This window comes from Dendrobates tinctorius, unplaced genomic scaffold (assembly GCF_039654945.1).
Source record: "Dendrobates tinctorius isolate UK_male_01 unplaced genomic scaffold, ASM3965494v1 ptg000043l, whole genome shotgun sequence".
Lineage (NCBI taxonomy): Eukaryota > Metazoa > Chordata > Amphibia > Anura > Dendrobatidae > Dendrobates > Dendrobates tinctorius.
This window is the reverse complement of record NW_027361711.1, coordinates 28,019,395-28,038,277: the sequence shown is the minus strand read 5'-3', so window position 1 is coordinate 28,038,277 and position 18,883 is coordinate 28,019,395. Positions and strand designations below refer to the sequence as shown.

At 43.8% G+C, this 18,883-nt stretch overlaps 1 protein-coding gene across 1 annotated transcript in view; it reads right to left on the bottom strand.

The window, feature by feature from the left end:
• The window catches only part of JAKMIP2 (janus kinase and microtubule interacting protein 2), a 224,162-nt gene that overhangs the window by 116,178 nt on the left and 89,101 nt on the right, over positions 1–18,883 (bottom strand). The window contains exons 2-3 of the mRNA XM_073575246.1: positions 4,713–4,762; positions 1,993–2,243 (exon numbers count right to left, since the gene is read on the bottom strand). Coding sequence (XP_073431347.1) covers positions 1,993–2,121 — 129 coding nt within the window. The 5' untranslated portion in view covers positions 2,122–2,243; positions 4,713–4,762. The remainder of the gene's footprint in view (positions 1–1,992; positions 2,244–4,712; positions 4,763–18,883) is intronic.

The following is an 18,883-nucleotide window of genomic DNA, read 5'->3' as shown; positions in this document are numbered from 1 at the left end:
CTTTAGGATTAATAGCCATACAGATATTATTCTACATTATTGAGGTTTCAGTGGAGCATAATTATTTTTTTTATTTTTTTTTAAATTTTTTTTTTTTTTTTTTGGACAACTTCTCCGCATTGTTCATTCTCTTTATCATCCTATTATATATTATTATGTCATTATTTAGGACGTTTATTTGTATGTTTTATTATATAAGAAAAAGTTGTCTATTTTGTAGCAAGGCTGTTAGTCATTCCTCAGTAGCGCATTGGTTAAACCCTTTTTCTGCAAATATGTTTGTAATCATTTGTACTAATTTTATTCAGGATTGCCTTTTATATGGCTCCACATACAAGGAGCAGATTAGGTTTGGACCGTGAAGAAGGCGGTTAGGTCGCCAAAACGCGTTGTCCCATTTGCGTTTATTTCTGCCATGTACTCTGGTTCCTGATCCTTGTGGGTCGTTTTTTAACCTTATTGAAGAAATAAAGAAAAGCACCATTTTACTCCAATCCTGGTTTGCTGAGTTCTTGCTGGATTTCCTTTTTGTTCTCCTATATATTATTTTAAAAAAAAAATGTTCAAGCTGGGTGCCACCCATCACAATTGGGCAACCTAGGCATGGCCACTCCAGCGCCTAATGGAAAATATGTCCCTGTTAATTCCATATTATGTGAAAAAAAATGTAACCTTAGTCAACCAAAGTTAAGATTGCCTAACAATTGATAGTTAATATTAGCAACATTATTGTCACGTCGCCGTCAGACTCGGGGCCTGCTGTCCCGGCCTCGGCCACTAGGAGGCGCCGGACAGTCATTTCGCCGTCGGACTTGGGGCCTGCTGTCCCGACCTCGGCCACCAGGAGGCGCCGGACTGTCACGTCGCCGTCTGACTCGGGGCCTGCTGTTCCTACCTCGGCCACTGGGAGGCGCCGTGGTTCGCCCCCGAGTGATGGCGGCGACAGAGAAGGGGCTCCTGCGCAAGCATCTGGTGGACGTAGGCTCCGCTCCTCTGTCAGTCATGAAGGGGTTGGTGCATCACCATCTGGCCTGGTCCTGGGGGTGGTCCTGATGACATCATCAGTCCGGGAACCTGTGAGGGATGACCTGATCCCTCAAATACCTTGGGACTGGTCTTGCAAGCTGCCGGATATATTCTTGGTTCCCCTGTGTGCTACGGTGTAATTTGCTATTGTTTGACTCTGACCTCAGCCTGGATTTCTGATCCTTCTACTGCCTGACGATTTTGTACCTCTGCTGCTCTCCTGATTTGTGACCTTGGCCTGGATATTCGACTCTGCTACTGCCTGCCATTTTTGTACTGTTGCCACTCTCCCGTTTTTGTGACCTTGGCCTGGACTGCTTACTCTGCCACTGCCTGCCGATTCGGTACCTCCGCTGTTCTCCCGATTTCTGTCTACGTTTTTTATTCCCTGCCTTTTTCCCTTGGTGACCGTCCTGCTCTGGCCAACTGCTCCTCTAGACAGCCACCCCCTGGGCCTTGCTACAATTCCAGATCCCTGTATAGAGGTTAAGGGTATCGGGGTTTCTCGGGGTGCTGTCCCTATTGCAGCCCAGATTCGCGGACGGATGTCACAATTATATTAATTAGGATGCTACAGTCAAGATTTTTTTCTTACTTAAATGTGTGTATTTTGAGCAAAAAATAAATTGTCTAAATCAGTTTCTTTAAAAATTATGAATTGTTTGCCTTTTATAGACTTTGTGCTGCACAGTCCATTGCTGGCTTCAAAATGGGTTAACTGAGAATCCATCACTGAGCTAATTCTGATGGTTCAATGGAAGAGTTTCTAACTCTGTGTATCTGTTTTGTTTTATTTTTGTGCAACATTTTTCAATCATGAAAGTGGATTGGAAAAATTATATTTAGCCCAAGATACATATATTTAAATTAAAAAAAAAAATGTCCACAGAGGTGGACAACCCCTTTAATCATGGACATTTTGATCATAGAAGTTAGGTCCCCCTCCTGGTTGCTATGTTATCATACCTTTGACTTTTCCTGGTGAAGCTCAATTTGAATGTCTGTTAATTTAGTCCTGAGGTCTTCATTTGCAGCTTGTAAAGCAAGTATAAGAGCTTCGGGCTTCTCGCCCTTGTTACGCCCCTTTTTCGACATGTTGTGTCTTGCTGTAAGTGGCTATGACTTCACTTCCCTCAGCAAGCCATCCCCAGTGGATGCTGGAGCTCCTGGTTTGTTAGGAATCCAGGAAGTAAAATAATTCTTCTTTTATGGAAGCCCTTTAGAAAGAAAATACATTTTAATTAAATCATTCATGAAAATTAAGATATCACCATGAGTGCATCAAAGAGTAAAAGCCCCCGTACACATCACATTTACCGTAAGTCATCCAACTAATGTGTTTGAGGGTGACCGACTCTCCCTTGACAGATGTTGTCTTAGGAGATAAGAGTGGGGCAGTGTGTAGCTCAAAGGCTAGTTTCACACTAGCGTTCGTGGGCGCAGCGCAGGGCCGCCGCTATGCCCCACCCCAGCCACGCCCCCTCCGGTCAGTTCCTCCTCTGATCGCATGAGGCTGCATGCAATCAGTGTATCCTATATTTAGCGTTAGATACGCTGATCGTGCACTGACCATGTGCTGTTCTGATTTTGCTGGTGCTGCGCCCTTTTGGCGCTGCGCCCAGTGCACAAAAATGCGCTGTGTTGCATTTTTGTTCTCTGGGCGTAGCGCCAAAAGGGCGCAGTGCCAGCAAAATCAGACCAGCGCATGGTCAGCACATGAACAGCGTATCCAACGCTAAATATAGGATACGCTGATCGCATGCAGCCTCGTGCGATCAGAGGAGGAACTGACCGGAGGGGGCGTGGCTGGGGCCGGGCTTAGTGGCGGCCCTGCACTGCACCCACGAATGCTAGTGTGAAACTAGCCTTAATCTTTTTTTTCCACTGGAGATAAGCCACCACTGGAGATATATATCTGTGACTTTCTCCCCTATTAACAAAACATGAATTTTTTAGACACTTTACATTATATTTCATAAAACAGCATAGTAAACAGGTTATGTAATCCATATCTATTATGTATTTAAAGGAGTTGGCAACTACTTTTTTTACTGGTCTTAGGAATTTTTTTTAAGGCCTTAAGCTTGATCTTGAGCCATGACGACTCGATGGATGAATGATCAGTTGGAAGATCGATGTTGTGCAAGCCTAGATAGATCCCCTGGTCTTCTCCGCCGTTATCTTTATAGTATCAAGACATCGGTCCTCCTCTTCGTCTTGTCCCTTCTATTCTTCCTTCTCCAGGGATTGTTCTGGCCTTAGGATGAATATATGATCAGTGGAATTAAGAAACCCAGCACCTCGGTTGACCAGCTGTTACCGGCGGTGGGCGCAAGTTTTCGGATGACGAAAGAACACATAACCTCTGTCATATCTATAGTGGCCGAGGCCAAGTATTGCAGATCACTACTTATTCAAATGAATATGGGGTGGATCTGTAGTACTCAGCTGTGGCTACTAAAATTTTGATGGAGCTTCCGAGAACTTCCAGCCACCGCCGGCCCCGGTAACAACTGATTTGTGATGGTGCTGATCAAATAAAGCAGGGGTCAACCCCTTCAATGAAAATGGAAACTTATTTATTGCTATGAGTTTATCAGTTTTGAAATATGAAGAAAGCTAAATTGTGATTCCTGTCATTGTCTGAGGAGACAAAGAGAGAAAAGTCTGGATAATACAGTAGAAATGATTTCAAGAAGATAAGTGACACAACACATGCTGAAGCAGGGTCTATACTTATAGAGAACCTGACAGGAGATTCTGAATCACGGACGGCATGAATCAGACACATAGGAGGAGACATCAGTCTACGTAAGTGAGGCATGGAAAAGACTCAGACAAATTCAATCGAGACGCAACGTCCTCAGTCAGCTTTTCAAAGTATGTATTCTCTGAAAATTGTCCTTCATGACTTGCATTATATTTATTATGTCTTTTAGATACTTTTCTTGCTCAATAAGTGGGTGTAACCATGCTAAGAAAGGACACTGATTTCTCAGAAATTGAGTGCGGTGTATTGTAAAGGTACTGTCACACTTAGCGATGTACCAGCGATCCCGACCAGCGATATGACGCAGTCAGGATCGCTGGTACATCGCTAAGTGGTCGCTAGTGAGTTGCCACACAGGCAGATCTCACCAGCGACATCGCTGGGGACGGGGGTCGCTACTTACCTGTCACACCAGGCGATCCTGCGTCCTCCCACCCGGCTCCACGAGTCGCTCGTCTTCACAGAAGGAAGCGCCACAGGAAGCTGACGACGAGAAACAGTCCAGGACGTTCTCACGCGATCAGCGATAACCAGCGGGGGAGCGGGTCGCTGGTAAGTATCAGACACAGAGATATCGCTAGCAATATCGCTATAACGTCACTAGTTATAGCGATATTGCTAGCGATATCTCTTAGTGTGACATGCCCTTAAGACACCACCTTGCACCAAAACATGTGCCAACATTTTGCCGCACCTTTTTGGCACATAGGCAGCCAACTTATAGATGTAATAAACTTAAAATATGCCAATTATCAAACAGCATGAACCACTTTGATAAATTTAACGTATTTTAAGTCTGTCTAATCTAAGTTTGCTTTATCCAAGAGTTAGCATTGATTATTATGCCCCAATATGACAAGTTTGTGTATTGATAAACCGATCTACAAGTGAATGTGCAAAAGTATGAAAATCTCACCTTTGACTTCAACCATCTACATCCATTGTCTCCAGCTCTCCGGTCCATATCTGTTTAGAAGAGAAAGATAACATGTCTGGTAAATAAGTCCCATGAAGGAAACATTTATATCACAATGTAGAATAATAACAACATGAAGAATAATTAGCATGATCTGACTCTTTAGTAATCATACACAGATACAGAAAAAAGACGACTGAGGGGCGATCTAATAACCATGTATAAGTATATAAGGGGACAATACAAATATCCCTCCGAGGATCTGTTTATACCAAGGAAAGTGACGGTCACAAGGGGGCATTCTCTGTGTCTGGAGGAGAAAAGGTTTTTCCACCAACATAGAAGAGGATTCTTTACAGTTAGGGCAGTGAGAATCTGGAATTCCCTGCCTGAGGAGGTGGTGATAGTGAACTCAGTCGAAGGGTTCAAGAGAGGCCTGGATGTCTTCCTGGAGCGTAACAATATTGTATCTTACAGTTATTGTTAGGTTCTTTAGAAGGATCTGGGGATTTATTCTGACAGAATTTTATAGGCTGAACTGGATGGACTATTGTCTTTTTTCGGCCTTACTAACTATGTTACTATGTTACTATGATTTACAGTGGGGAAAAAAGTATTTAGTCAGTCAGCAATAGTGCAAGTTCCACCACTTAAAAAGATGAGAGGCGTCTGTAATTTACATCATAGGTAGACCTCAACTATGGGAGACAAACTGAGAAAAAAAAATCCAGAAAATCACATTGTCTGTTTTTTTTTTCATTTTATTTGCATATTATGGTGGAAAATAAGTATTTGGTCAGAAACAAAATTTCATCTCAATACTTTGTGATATATCCTTTGTTGGCAATGACAGAAATCAAACGTTTTCTGTACGTCTTCACAAGGTTGCCACACACTGTTGTTGGTATGTTGGCCCATTCCTCCATGCAGATCTCCTCTAGAGCAGTGATGTTTTTGGCTTTTCGCTTGGCAACACGGACTTTCAACTCCCTCCAAAGGTTTTCTATAGGGTTGAGATCTGGAGACTGGCTAGGCCACTCCAGGACCTTGAAATGCTTCTTACGAAGCCACTCCTTCATTGCCCTGGCGGTGTGCTTTGGATCATTGTCATGTTGAAAGACCCAGCCACGTTTCATCTTCAATGCCCTTGCTGATGGAAGGAGGTTTGCACTCAAAATCTCACGATACATGGCCCCATTCATTCTTTCATGTACCCGGATCAGTCGTCCTGGCCCCTTTGCAGAGAAACAGCCCCAAAGCATGATGTTTCCACCACCATGCTTTACAGTAGGTATGGTGTTTGATGGATGCAACTCAGTATTCTTTTTCCTCCAAACACGACAAGTTGTGTTTCTACCAAACAGTTCCAGTTTGGTTTCATCAGACCATAGGACATTCTCCCAAAACTCCTCTGGATCATCCAAATGCTCTCTAGCAAACTTCAGACGGGCCTGGACATGTACAGGCTTAAGCAGTGGGACACGTCTGGCACTGCAGGATCTGAGTCCATGGTGGCGTAGTGTGTTACTTATGGTAGGCCTTGTTACATTGGTCCCAGCTCTCTGCAGTTCATTCACTAGGTCCCCCCGCGTGGTTCTGGGATTTTTGCTCACCGTTCTTGTGATCATTCTGACCCCACGGGGTGGGATTTTGCGTGGAGCACCAGATCGAGGGAGATTATCAGTGGTCTTGTATGTCTTCCATTTTCTAATTATTGCTCCCACAGTTGATTTCTTCACTCCAAGCTGGTTGGCTATTGCAGATTCAGTCTTCCCAGCCTGGTGCAGGGCTACAATTTTGTTTCTGGTGTCCTTTGACAGCTCTTTGGTCTTCACCATAGTGAAGTTTGGAGTCAGACTGTTTGAGGGTGTGCACAGGTGTCTTTTTATACTGATAACAAGTTTAAACAGGTGCCATTACTACAGGTAATGAGTGGAGGAAAGAGGAGACTCTTAAAGAAGAAGTTACAGGTCTGTGAGAGCCAGAAATCTTGATTGCTTGTTTCTGACCAAATACTTATTTTCCACCATAATATGCAAATAAAATGAAAAAAAACAGACAATGTGATTTTCTGGATTTTTTTTTCTCAGTTTGTCTCCCATAGTTGAGGTCAAGCTATGATGTAAATTACAGACGCCTCTCATCTTTTTAAGTGGTGGAACTTGCACTATTGCTGACTGACTAAATACTTTTTTTCCCCACTGTAGGTTAAGTTCCCACAATCAATTTTTCAGGATTACAGAAAAAAAGGCTTGTCGCTGATCCCTTAGCAGGAGGGTGGAGAACATTCTTCAACTGCATACATTACATTGTATTATAATAAAACATGGGCAAGTCAGTTATAATTGGGAAATGGTTTATTTATGCAGCCAGAAACAAAAGGGTAAAATACGTCCGGAAGCAGAAGAGACGAGAGAGAGGGAGGGCGAGCGGATGCATGTACCGCGCATAGGTCCATTGAGCAGATGCTGACACTGCAATACAGCTCGCGGAAGGACCGGCTGGGAGCATGTGCGTTATCTAGAAAAGGAGTAAAGGATATGGCAGAAATCTATGATATCTCATATTCTTAGCCACTACAAACACTCCTTCCACTTAATCCCTGGGCCTGGAAATATCAATGTGTTATATAGTATATTGCTTCTTACAAAAATCATTAGATAGCTGCTGGATAATAGGAAAAACCATTCAAGCACACTGCTTTACAGATGTAAGGCTAGTTTCACACTTGCTTTTTTTTGCAGCGCGTTTTTCCCGCAAAAAAACGCATTGAAAAAACGCATACAAAAGCATACAACTGCTGCGTTTTTTTCAAGCATTTTTATGAGCATGCATGAAAAAAACGCAGCGTTTTTATGCGTTTGTATGCGTTTTTAGTTCGTTTTTACCGCGTTTGCGTTTTTTTCCAACATTAGGTGGCCCCTCACACTAACCCAAACCATGACTTTACTAACCCTAACCCTGACCCTAACCCTAACCCTAACCCTGACCCTAACCCTAACCCTGACCCTAACCCTTAACCAAACCATACTTAACCCTAACCCAAACCCTAACTAACCTTAACCCTAACCCTAACCCTAACCCTGACCCTAACCCTTAACCAAACCATACTTAACCCTAACCCTGACCCTAACCCTTAACCAAACCATACTTAACCCTAACCCTGACCCTAACCCCAACCCTAACCCTGACCCTGACCCTAACCCTAACCCTAAACCCCCTTAACTAACCCTAACTCTTACCCAAACCCCTAAATTCTATGGTTAACAAAAAAAACCGCATGTGCAAAAAAACGCATACATGAGCATGCCAGTGCGCACGTATGCGCATCCATAGGCTATAATGGCCATTTTTAGCGCAAAACGTGCGCATACGTGCGCATGCGCTTTTTTGCAGGGCCAAAAAATGCAACATGCTGCGTCTGGAAAATACAAACGCACACCCCAAAAAAACGCAGCGCATGAAAATCGCATACGTGCGCTTACCAGCGCGCAGGTATGCGCACCCATGTTAAATATAGGGGAAAAACGCATGCGCACGTATGCGTTTTTTTACAGCGCAAAAAAACGCAAATGTGAAACCAGCCTAAAGGGTTTTTTTATATAGACTTAATATTATCTATTCTTTGGGTTTTGATTATTTTATTTAAACCCCCTTACTCCTAAGGAATACATGACTGTGTTTCACAGCCAACGCAGGGGCACCATTGCAGTGTATTGTGAGGGTATCCTGTATATTGCACAGAATGGCAGGGACAAGTGGCAAGCCGGAAAGGCTTGAATTTATTTGTAGCTGTTTAGTCATATGCCTCATGGAGAGGAGATATTTTAACATTTTTTCCATGATTAAAGGTTAGTTATCCTGTCCCTCTATTCAGGGTGGCAGAACGCTGAGGCATTTCAGAGACAGTTTGAATAGCTGGCTGGAGACTATAGAGCGAGACCTGACTAGTCCGGTGCAGTCCCTGGCGGTCTTCCCTACGCCCCCTTGACAGGTCCCTTGCACGTGTATGCAGAGAGAGAAACCTCTCAATCAACTGGATTGGCATGGGGAGAAACCAGCGAGGGGCCACACCAAACTAGTCAGGCAGGGCTGGCAACTCACTTTGTTTTAATTTGGATAAAAACAAATTGTTTTCAGTTAAAGGGGTTATCCGAGACTATTTATTTTTTTACTATGGGTCTAAGAACTAACAGGCAGGTATTTGCTAACTATTTGTCTGTTCTGTGTGCCGCCGATCACTGACAGCTCAGAGTGCTCACAGCCACTCTTGCTGGCAATTCTGGGCATCTGATGGCAACAAATCGACAGAGCATCTGCTTCTCTTCTCTGTTGACAGGGGCGTTTCTACCGATGTCGAACTGATTGACATCTGGCTCCCCACTGCCTCACTGTCAGTCAGCATGACATCAGCAGTCACGCCCCATCAACAGAGCAACCCGGAAGAAGAAGAGCTGCTCTGTGGACTTGAAGCAGCAGAATTATGGGCAGGAGCAATCCATGACCGGTCTGAGCTGACGCCAGGTAGAACAGTCCTCCCTGCCTATCAGTTCTTGGGCGCATAGTAAAAAAATGAAATAGTCCTGAAAAAAACCTTTAGGTTGGAAATCAATGAATATATGAGAAAATATGCTCAGGATATATACCTACAGGTTTCAACACTATATTTTTGGTTGTTGATTGTGGCATAGCAGTCTCTATAATATTATATATGACTATGCAGAGCTACTGTCACGTCCGCCATGTCTGCCATGTCTGTTTGTCTCAAGAACTCCTTGAGCGATGTGCATGCTCATGTTTTGTCTGCTGTCCTGCATGTTCGCTAGAGCTGTGTGCAGACTCACCTCATGTCTGAGCTGCAGGATCCCTGCGTTTCTGCTCTGCCTTCTGTGATCTTCTCGTCATGTCTGGAGTCCTTGATCATGTGATGTTTCTTAAGATCCTGCACTGTCTGGTTCTGCAATCATCTCGTCATGTCTAGAATCCCGGATCATGTGTTTTTCCTAGGATCCTGCACTGGTTGGTTCGGTGATCATCTCGTCATGTCTGAAACCCTGATCATGTGATGTTTCCTAAGATCCTGCACTGTCTGGTTCTGCTATCATCTCGTCATGTCTAGAATCCCGGAAGTTCTCCCCTGGTCCTGACCTGGAGGAGGAGGTGCTATGCCCTATATCAGGCCGCCTCTTCCTATGCTCAGGGCCTGATTATTGTGTTGCTTCCCAGCAAGGCTCTGGGTCTGTGGGGTTGCTCCCTCTATTCTGTGCCCTTGCACTTTGCTCTGTAGTGCGTCTCTGCACACGCTCCGTGCTCGTATTCCGCCTCTTGTCTTGTGCCATGTCTTGTGTTGTCTCTCGTGCCATGTTTGTCTTTGCCTTGTAGTCCTTCTGCTGTTCTTTGTCTTAGTCTGTTTTGCTATGTCTCGCCTTAGCTATGCCTTGACTTGTAGTCCTTCCTGTGTTCTCTGCCTCGCCTGTTTTGCCATGTCTTGCTTTTGCTATGCTTTGACTTGTAGTCCTCCCTGTGTTCTCTGCCTTGCTCTTCCTTGCTTTGTGTTCCTCCCTATGGTCTCAGTCTTTGCTTGCTCTGCCTCGCTCTCTCCTATGGTGCTCTGTAGTGCTCCCTGGCACACGCACCATTTCTCCTCTCCTTAGTGCTCGTTTCTTTGTCTAGTCCCAAGGTCTTCCCTTGGCCCGGCTCTGGGCTTCTGCCTACGCTCCGCTGCTAGACTCTGTCCTCGCTCTGACCTGGCTCTGTTTCTGCTTGTGTTCCTTGCCTTGTTCCCTGCCTTGTCCTTGCTTTGAACCCCGGCGTGGGTTCCCCTTGGCCGTCTCCTGTGCCGTGGTAAGTGCCACGTGTTTGTGTACAGCCGTGTGTACTGGCCAGTGTGGCGTGCCCCCTGCGTGGCTCCTAGCACGCAGCCCTTCCTTGTGCCCTGGCGTGGCTCCTAGCACGCACCCTGCCTTGAACCCTGGCGTGGCTCCTAGCACGCACCCTGCCTTGAACCCTGGCGTGGCTCCTAGCACGCACCCTGCCCTGAACCTGGCGTGGCTCCTAGCACGAAGGTTCCTTTGCCCCCTCCTGTGCCTTAGTCGTGCCTCGTGCTGGCGTTACAGCCGTATGCATTGGCCAGTGAGGTGTGCGTCCCTGCGTAGCTCCTAGCACGCAGCCCTGCTCTGAACCCTGGCGTGTCTCTACACGCACTCTGTCTTGTGCCTTGGCGTGTCTCTACACGCACTCTGTCTTGTGCCTTGGCGTGTCTCTACACGCACTCTGTCTTGTGCCTTGGCGTGTCTCTACACGCACTCTGTCTTGTGCCTTGGCGTGTCTCTACACGCACTCTGTCTTGTACCTTGGCGTGTCTCTACACGCACTCTGTCTTGTACCTTGGCGTGTCTCTACACGCACTCTGTCTTGTACCTTGAACCTTGGCGTGTCTCTACACGCACTCTGTCTTATACCTTGTACCTTGGCGTGTCTCTACACGCACTGTCTTATTCTATGCTTTGGCGTGGCTACACACGCACCCTGTCTCGTTTGCGAACCTTGGCGTGTCCCCTACACACGCACCTCGCTTTGAACCCTGGCGTGTCCCCTACACACGCACCTAGTCTTGAACTCTGGTGTGTCCCCTACACACGCACCTAGCCTTGGACCCTGGCGTGTCCCCTACACACGCACCTAGCCTTGGACCTTGGCGTGTTCCCTAAACACGCACCCTGCTTGGATATCTGTCGTGCCTCCTTGCCTGAACCCTGGTTTGCCTGCCGGATGCCCGGAACCTGCCGACTGTTGCCAGAGGTCCGGAACCAGATGACTACGGCCTGATGTCCGGAGCTGACGTCCGCAGCCTGATCCCTGGACCCTGTCGGTTTGCCTAGGCGTGCCATCTGGCACGTACCATGTTATGGACCTTGGCGTGCCCACGCGCGCACCTTGCACGTTTTGCTTGTTTTCTCTGTATGTGATCTTGTGTTATTCTAATGAAGATACCTTGCACCTACGTCTAGCCTCGTCTTGCTTCCTGCTCGTCCTTGTCGTCAGACACTCGTCTAGTGTCCCCTGAGCCGGCCGTCTGGTCCCAGCAGTCGTGGTGGCTCACCCCCTTGGTCTTGCCCCTGACACTCCCTGTATAGGGGGTGGATTCTCACAAGGTCAGCTCGCCCTCGGTGGGTGGGTGCCACGACCCAGAGGGTCCACTCAAAAAAATGGGCTCAGCAGGAGTCCGTCACAGCTACAGTATATAGAATCTGCTTTGATAGATATATTTTTTCTTTTCAGAGCTACTACAGCTTCATTGTTGCATTAGAAGAATGGTAAATACTATAAGATGATAAGGCTATATCAGTTAGACATAACTTTATTTCTATAGAAATAGTAGAAGGAGCCACCGCAGTCATGTGCAGTGGAACCTTCCAAAAGAAAGGCACTAATAAGACTCTCCAGATCAGTACATCATTCATTGCTTGGTGTACGTCAAACATTGCCTATTTCAGTATCACGTCAGAAATTGATTTCATCCTCCAAACACCCTGGGCGAGCTTGTGCCCATGACACCATCTCACACAGGACTTTTCTTGGGCACTTCCTAACTTCAGGACTCGCACTTGCGACAGACTAATGTACCTCATAGAGCTGTTCAGATGATAGTTTGTTCACTTAGCCCGAGTATCCATGTACAAAAAATTGTAGCGTGCACTAGTCTTCTCCACATTGTGGATGAAACTCACCTGTTCAAGTGTATGGGTGCACAGAAAAAATCAGCTCTGGTACGGAACATCCATAATGCATTAGTTTTTTACCGACACATTGCCATTATTAACCTAGGAAACTTGATTATGTACATTTTAAACTGTTGATGTATAAATACGGATATCACGTGGATGTTACACGGATGTAAAATACGGCACACGGACAGTACATGAATGGCATACGGATGACAATACAGATGAAAATCGTCTGAGCTTTCTGGATGAAAACTGGATGATTTTTCATACATTCGATTGACACCGACCCCAAGTATTATCAGTGTTTGGATCCGGCTGTCAGTGTGGTTAGTGTGTCAGATTTTACCATTAGTGCGTCCTCAGTGATTTTCTTGTATTAAAAAATAAACAAATTCCAAAGCTCCTACTTATCCATTACAATGTTAATCATGGACAATACATGGATTGTACGCTGAGCCCTTCCATCTCCTCTCCATGATATTCACTCGTTGCTCGTGTTTTCCCGAGCATGCTAAGGTGATCTCCGAGTATTTTGGCGTGCTCGGAGATTTAGTTTCTGTCGCCGCTGCTGCATAATTTGCGGCTACTTGACAGCCTGAATACATGAGTGGAATTCCCTAACAAACAGGCAATCCCCACATGTATTCAGGCTGTTATGTAGCTGCAAATCATGCAGCTACGGCGACAGAAACGAAATCTCCGAGCACGCCAAAATACTCGGAGATCACAACCCGAGCAACGAGTATACTCGCTCATCACTAAATACTGGATAAATGTTCTGTGAAAACCACATGTCAATTAAAAATTCCCGTGGTAATTATTATTTAGGTATTTATTCTGCATTTAGGCTGCCCAAAAATATTAGTTTGGAGCCCATCCATCGGAATAAAAAAAAATATCTACTGAATGGGTGGATCAGGTGATGAAAAATATCCGTGTTCAGAGAGGGAGAGCCGGGCTGCTCACACTGCGGCATCCTGCCAGCTCTCCTTTGTGCTGCTTCTTCTTGGTACAACTGCAGTGCAGAATTTAAATGAGGTAGTCATAGCTGGGCGCAAAACTAACACAGCTGTCATCCGGGGTACCAAGGAAAGGAGTATCGGCGTGCCACATAATAACAGATTTCTAATGCTCCATTTACATAGACAGCTAGCTCCTGCATCCACAATCAGGGCTTCCAAATATCACATTGCTGATAAAATAAAGTCATAGAATAGAAACGGCAACTTCGGGTACACTTCAGAGATAGACTCCCTTATCTATAGGTGATGAATAACCATTTTCTAATACATATCAATAGGAAATATAAAACAAGGCAGTACAACCCCTCAGGAGTACATATCATAGTTATAATGAAGCAGCAAATGTGTATAATCAGCCCAATAAAACGGACCCGCCGCTATAATCCCTACATGGTTCACATACATAAACCAGCTATAGTATGAACTCTCTGATATTGCTGGGAAAAAGATCAAAACAGAATTGTATACATTTTTATATACATAGCATAGGCACAGCAATAGGGTTGCAGATATATCCTAAATCTTGCTATGCAAATTTTATACGTTTTCAAGTACCTTTTATTCTATAGGAAAACTTTTAGAGAATTATCCAAGAACTATCCAAAATTGTGGTGAGAAACAATATTTTTTTTAGACAGTTATACAAAGGGACAATTTATAATGGATATAATGAAATGCAAAGCTTTACCCAAGATAAGTTCAATTAAAACTCTTTGGGTCAAAGTGAGTGATTGAAACTAACCAAAAGATAACTGGTGGAATGAATGAGTGATTTGGCAGAGGGAACTTTTGCCTTGCACCTGTGTATTCTATGTAGATGTATAGACTGATATTCTCCCACTGTCGTAGTTGTGTCATAAGCATAAATGGGTCAGTGATCATTTTTCAACATTCAAGCAATTTGCATTTTTCTCTCATAGTCATAGAATCATAGAATCGTAGAGTTGGAAGGGACCTCCTGGGCCATCTGGTCCAACCCCCTGCTCAAAGCAGGATTCAGCAGAACGCATTTGAGTCTCTGTCTTCTCCTCAGACATACAGTTCAGTATCCCTATTTTTCTAATCCTGGACCTCACTGAAATGTCAAAATAATATAACTGGACCTCAATAGACAGACCCAACAGATACTCAGGCCTCGAAAGACAGACCAAGGTGACACCTGGGCCTCACTAGGCAGACCAAAGTGATACCTGGACCTCACTAGGCAGACCTAAGTGATACCTGGACCTCACTAGGCAGACCAAAGTGATACCTGGGCCTCACTAGGCAGACCAAAGTGCTACATGGGCCTCACTAGCCAGACCAAAGTGATACCTGGGCCTCAGTAGGCAGACCAAAGTGATACCTGGACCTCACTAGGCAGACCAAAGTGATACCTGGACCTCACTAGGCAGACCAAAGTGATACCTGGGCCTCACTAGCCAGACCAAAGTGATACCTGGGCCTCAGTAGGCAGACCAAAGTGATACCTGGGCCTCAGTAGGCAGACCAAAGTGATACCTGGGCGTCAGTAGGCAGACCAAAGTGATACCTGAGCCTCAGTAGGCAGACCACAGTGATACCTGGGCCTCACTAGGCAGACCAAAGTGATTCCTGGATCACAGTAGACAGACCAAAGTGATAATTGGGCCTCAATAAACAGACCAAGTGATACCTTGGCCTCACTAGACAGACCAAAGTGATATATTGTCTTCAATAGATAGATCAAAGTGATATCTGGATCACACTAGACAGACCAAAGTGACACCTTTGTCTAGGCAGACAAAACTGATACCCGTGCCTCAAAAGACAGACTAAAGTGATACATGGGCCTCAATAATCAGGCCAAATTGATACCTGAACCTCACTAGACAGACCAAAGTGATACTTGATTCTCACTAGAGAGACAAAACTGATACCTGGGCCTCAAAAGACAGACCAAAGTGATAACTGGGCCTCAATAAACAGATCAAAGTAATACCTGGGTCTCACTAAACAGACCAAAGTGATATGTGAGCCTACCTAGACAAGTAAGCAACTGACTATATGTGTGAAGAGATGCTAATGGAAAATGTCTCTATAAAATATATTCAAAATTAGCCTAAATGTGAACAGGTGTATTCCCCGCCCCCTGTGCAGAAAGGGTTTCTCCCACCCCAATATATGAGCAGTGTTTAGCAAAATACATTTGATTCACTATGTACAAAGATGGCATCTTATTGTTCACGTAATAAATTACCTAGCTTATTATTATGTAGAAGCAGAGGTAAATTTGTGATTGAAGGGATTATAATATTTGTGTATGCAGTTGTATATAAAAGTGTTCCTGATTTTCTATTCTTTTGAATGTTTATCACATTTAAATGCTTCAGATCACCAAACAAATTTAAATATCAGACAAAGATAAACACAAAATGCAGTTTTTAAATGAACGTCTTTATTATTAAGGGAATAAGAATTTCAAACCTACAGGGCCCTGTGTGAAAAAGTGATTGCCCCCTTAAAACATAAATTGACTGTGGCTTATCACATCTTTGAGAAGCTAAGTTCAAATTCCCTAGCCACACCCAGGCCTGATTACTGCCACACCTGCTCTCAATCAAGAAGTCACTTAAATAGGACCTGCCTGACAAAGTGAAGTAGACCAAAAGTTCCTCACAGCTAGACATCATGATGCGATCCAAAGAAATTCTGGAACAAATGAGAAACAAAGAATTGAGATCTATCAGTCTGGAAAAGGTTATAAAGCCATCTCTAAACCCTTGGAACTACAACGAACTACAGTAAGAGCCATTATCCACACATGGCGAAAACATGGAACAGGGGTGAACCTTCACAGGAGTGGCCAGCTGACCAAAATTACCCCAACAGCGCAGCGATGAATCATCCAAGAGGTCGCAAAAGGTCCAACATCCAAAGAACTGCAGGCTCAACTTGCCTCAGTTAAGGTCATGACTTCACCATAAGAGACTGGCAAAAATTGCCTGCATGGCAGAGTTCCAAGATGAAACCACTGATGAGCAATAAGAACATAATGGTTCATCTCAGTTTTGCAAGAAAACATCTTGATGATCCCAAAGACTTCTGGGAGAATACTCTATGGAGTGACTAGACAAAAGTGGAACTTTTTTCAATGTGTATGTCCCATTACATCTGGAGAAGAAATATCACAGCATTTCAGAAAGGAACATCATATCAACAGTAAAATATAGTGGTGGTAGTGTGATTGTCTGGAGTTGCTTTGCTGCTTCAGGACATGGAAGACTTGTTGTGGTACATGGAACCATTATTTCTGCTGTCTACCAAAAAAATCCTGAAACAGAATGTCTGACTATCTGTTCGTGACCTCAAGCTGAAGCGCACTTGGGTTATGTAGCAGGACAATGATACAAAGCACACCAGAAAGTACACCTCTGAATGGCTTAAGGAGAACAAAATTAAGACTTTGGAATGGCCTAGTCAAAGTCCTGATCTTAATCCGATTGAGATGCTGTGTCATGGCCTTAAAATGCGGTTCATGCTCGGAAACCCTCCAATGCGTCTGAATTACAACAATTCTGCAAAGATGAGTGGGTCAAAATTCCTCCAGAGAATTGTAAAAGACTCATTGCAAGTTATTGCAAACTCTTTATTGCAGTTGCAGTTATTGCTCCTAAGGTTGGCTCAACAAGTCATTAGGTTTACATGGCAATCACTTTTTCACATAGGGCCCTGCAGGTTTGGATTTCTTTTTCCTTCAATAAAGATCTTCATTTAAAAACTGAATTTTGTGTTTACTTGTGTTATCTTTGTCTAATATTTAAATTTGTTTTGTATTCTGAAACATTTAATTGTGACAAACATGCAAAAGAAGAGGGAATCAGAAAGGGGGCAAACACATTTTCACACAACAGTAGCTGAATGATGGGCCCTTATCACCCCAGTCAAACACTATATATCATCAAAGTGATTATTATAAGAACTCAGGCAGTACATTCACTGATCAAATATATTCTAGTACCCAGGGTGTCAACCTGTGGCACAGCAAGAGTTACACTTCAGGACGCTAGGGATACTTTTATCATTCTCATTTTGTGCTTTTTATGAACAACACGTTGCATAATCATAGACTTTAAGAGTATTCACATGTTATATATATATATATATATATATATATATATATATATATACTGTATATATATATATGGGGTGTTTGCCGTATAAACACTGAAATACATTGCCTTAGGAAATTTGAGTACTACAGTATGTGATAAAAATTCCTGTCATCCCACTCAATAAACCAGTAAGCATATATCCACAAGGTCAGATGGAATTTTAAATAGCTGTTCAGTAAAATTAAAGTAAATGCTTAGGAATTATTGGTCAACTTGAAGAGAAAAATCTCAAGTGGGTTTAGTAATGCTTCCGAGAACCACTCATCCTTGTTGAGAAAGTCAAAAGACACTGTAACGAATGTCTAGAGAGATTAAGAAGAAGCACAAATGTAGACAACTCATTTTAGGATGTTCTTTTTAAACCTTGTAAGCCTGTTGTTGTCACTTATCCTAGGAAGTTCCAGGAGGGGACCGATGAAAGCAATAAATGAAAAAGTCTAGAATACTGGAATACACAGGAATTAGAGGTATATAGTGTAGCTCGTAGTTTTCTTCTGTATAAATATGCAGATTGCCTCTTCAGAGATGAAAAGGACTTGCACTCTAGTGTCACTTATTGAAAGGAGCAATCTTAAAAGTCAATGACGACCCTTTAACAAGAATTGCATGGCCTATAAGTCTCCATACACTGGCATGTCAAAAATAACCTTCTCCACAAGGAGAAATGTTTCTCCTTAGATGCCTTACTTACAAAAGGATAAAGGCTAACCCATGTAAATGGTGCCCTGTTTTGATTTGAATTGAGAAAAATGACACACATTGGTGCACTGTGAACAGGGTTTACGGTATTCCCAGCCATTGAAAAGACATCCGCCTCGTCTGGACGTCGAATAGGTGATCCGCAACCCAATCATGTGATGTGGATTTGGCTTTATAGAGATTTTGTGATAGATTTTTGATAAATACTGTAGCTTGAGTAAAACTTCTAAAGACATTAGAAAAATGTACAAGATTTTATGCATATTTTATGTAAAAAGACAAAGAGTTCATTGCAGTGAGATAAATTGCCGTATAAAATCTCTGATTTATAAAAGAAACTAGCCGAAGAGCCCGGCGCTGCCCGGGCTTAGTAACTAACTAAGGTTAGTTATAACAAATTATAATAATTATATCTAGATATATAAAGCTGAGTGTAGAGCCCCGCCCACTCCACATAGCCACATTCACTATAATATCCCACATCATCCCGTCAGCCAGAGCTACCGGACTACTACCCCTAATATCCCACATCGTCCCATAAGCCAGAGCCACTGGACTACTACCCCTAATATCCCACATCAGCCTGTCAA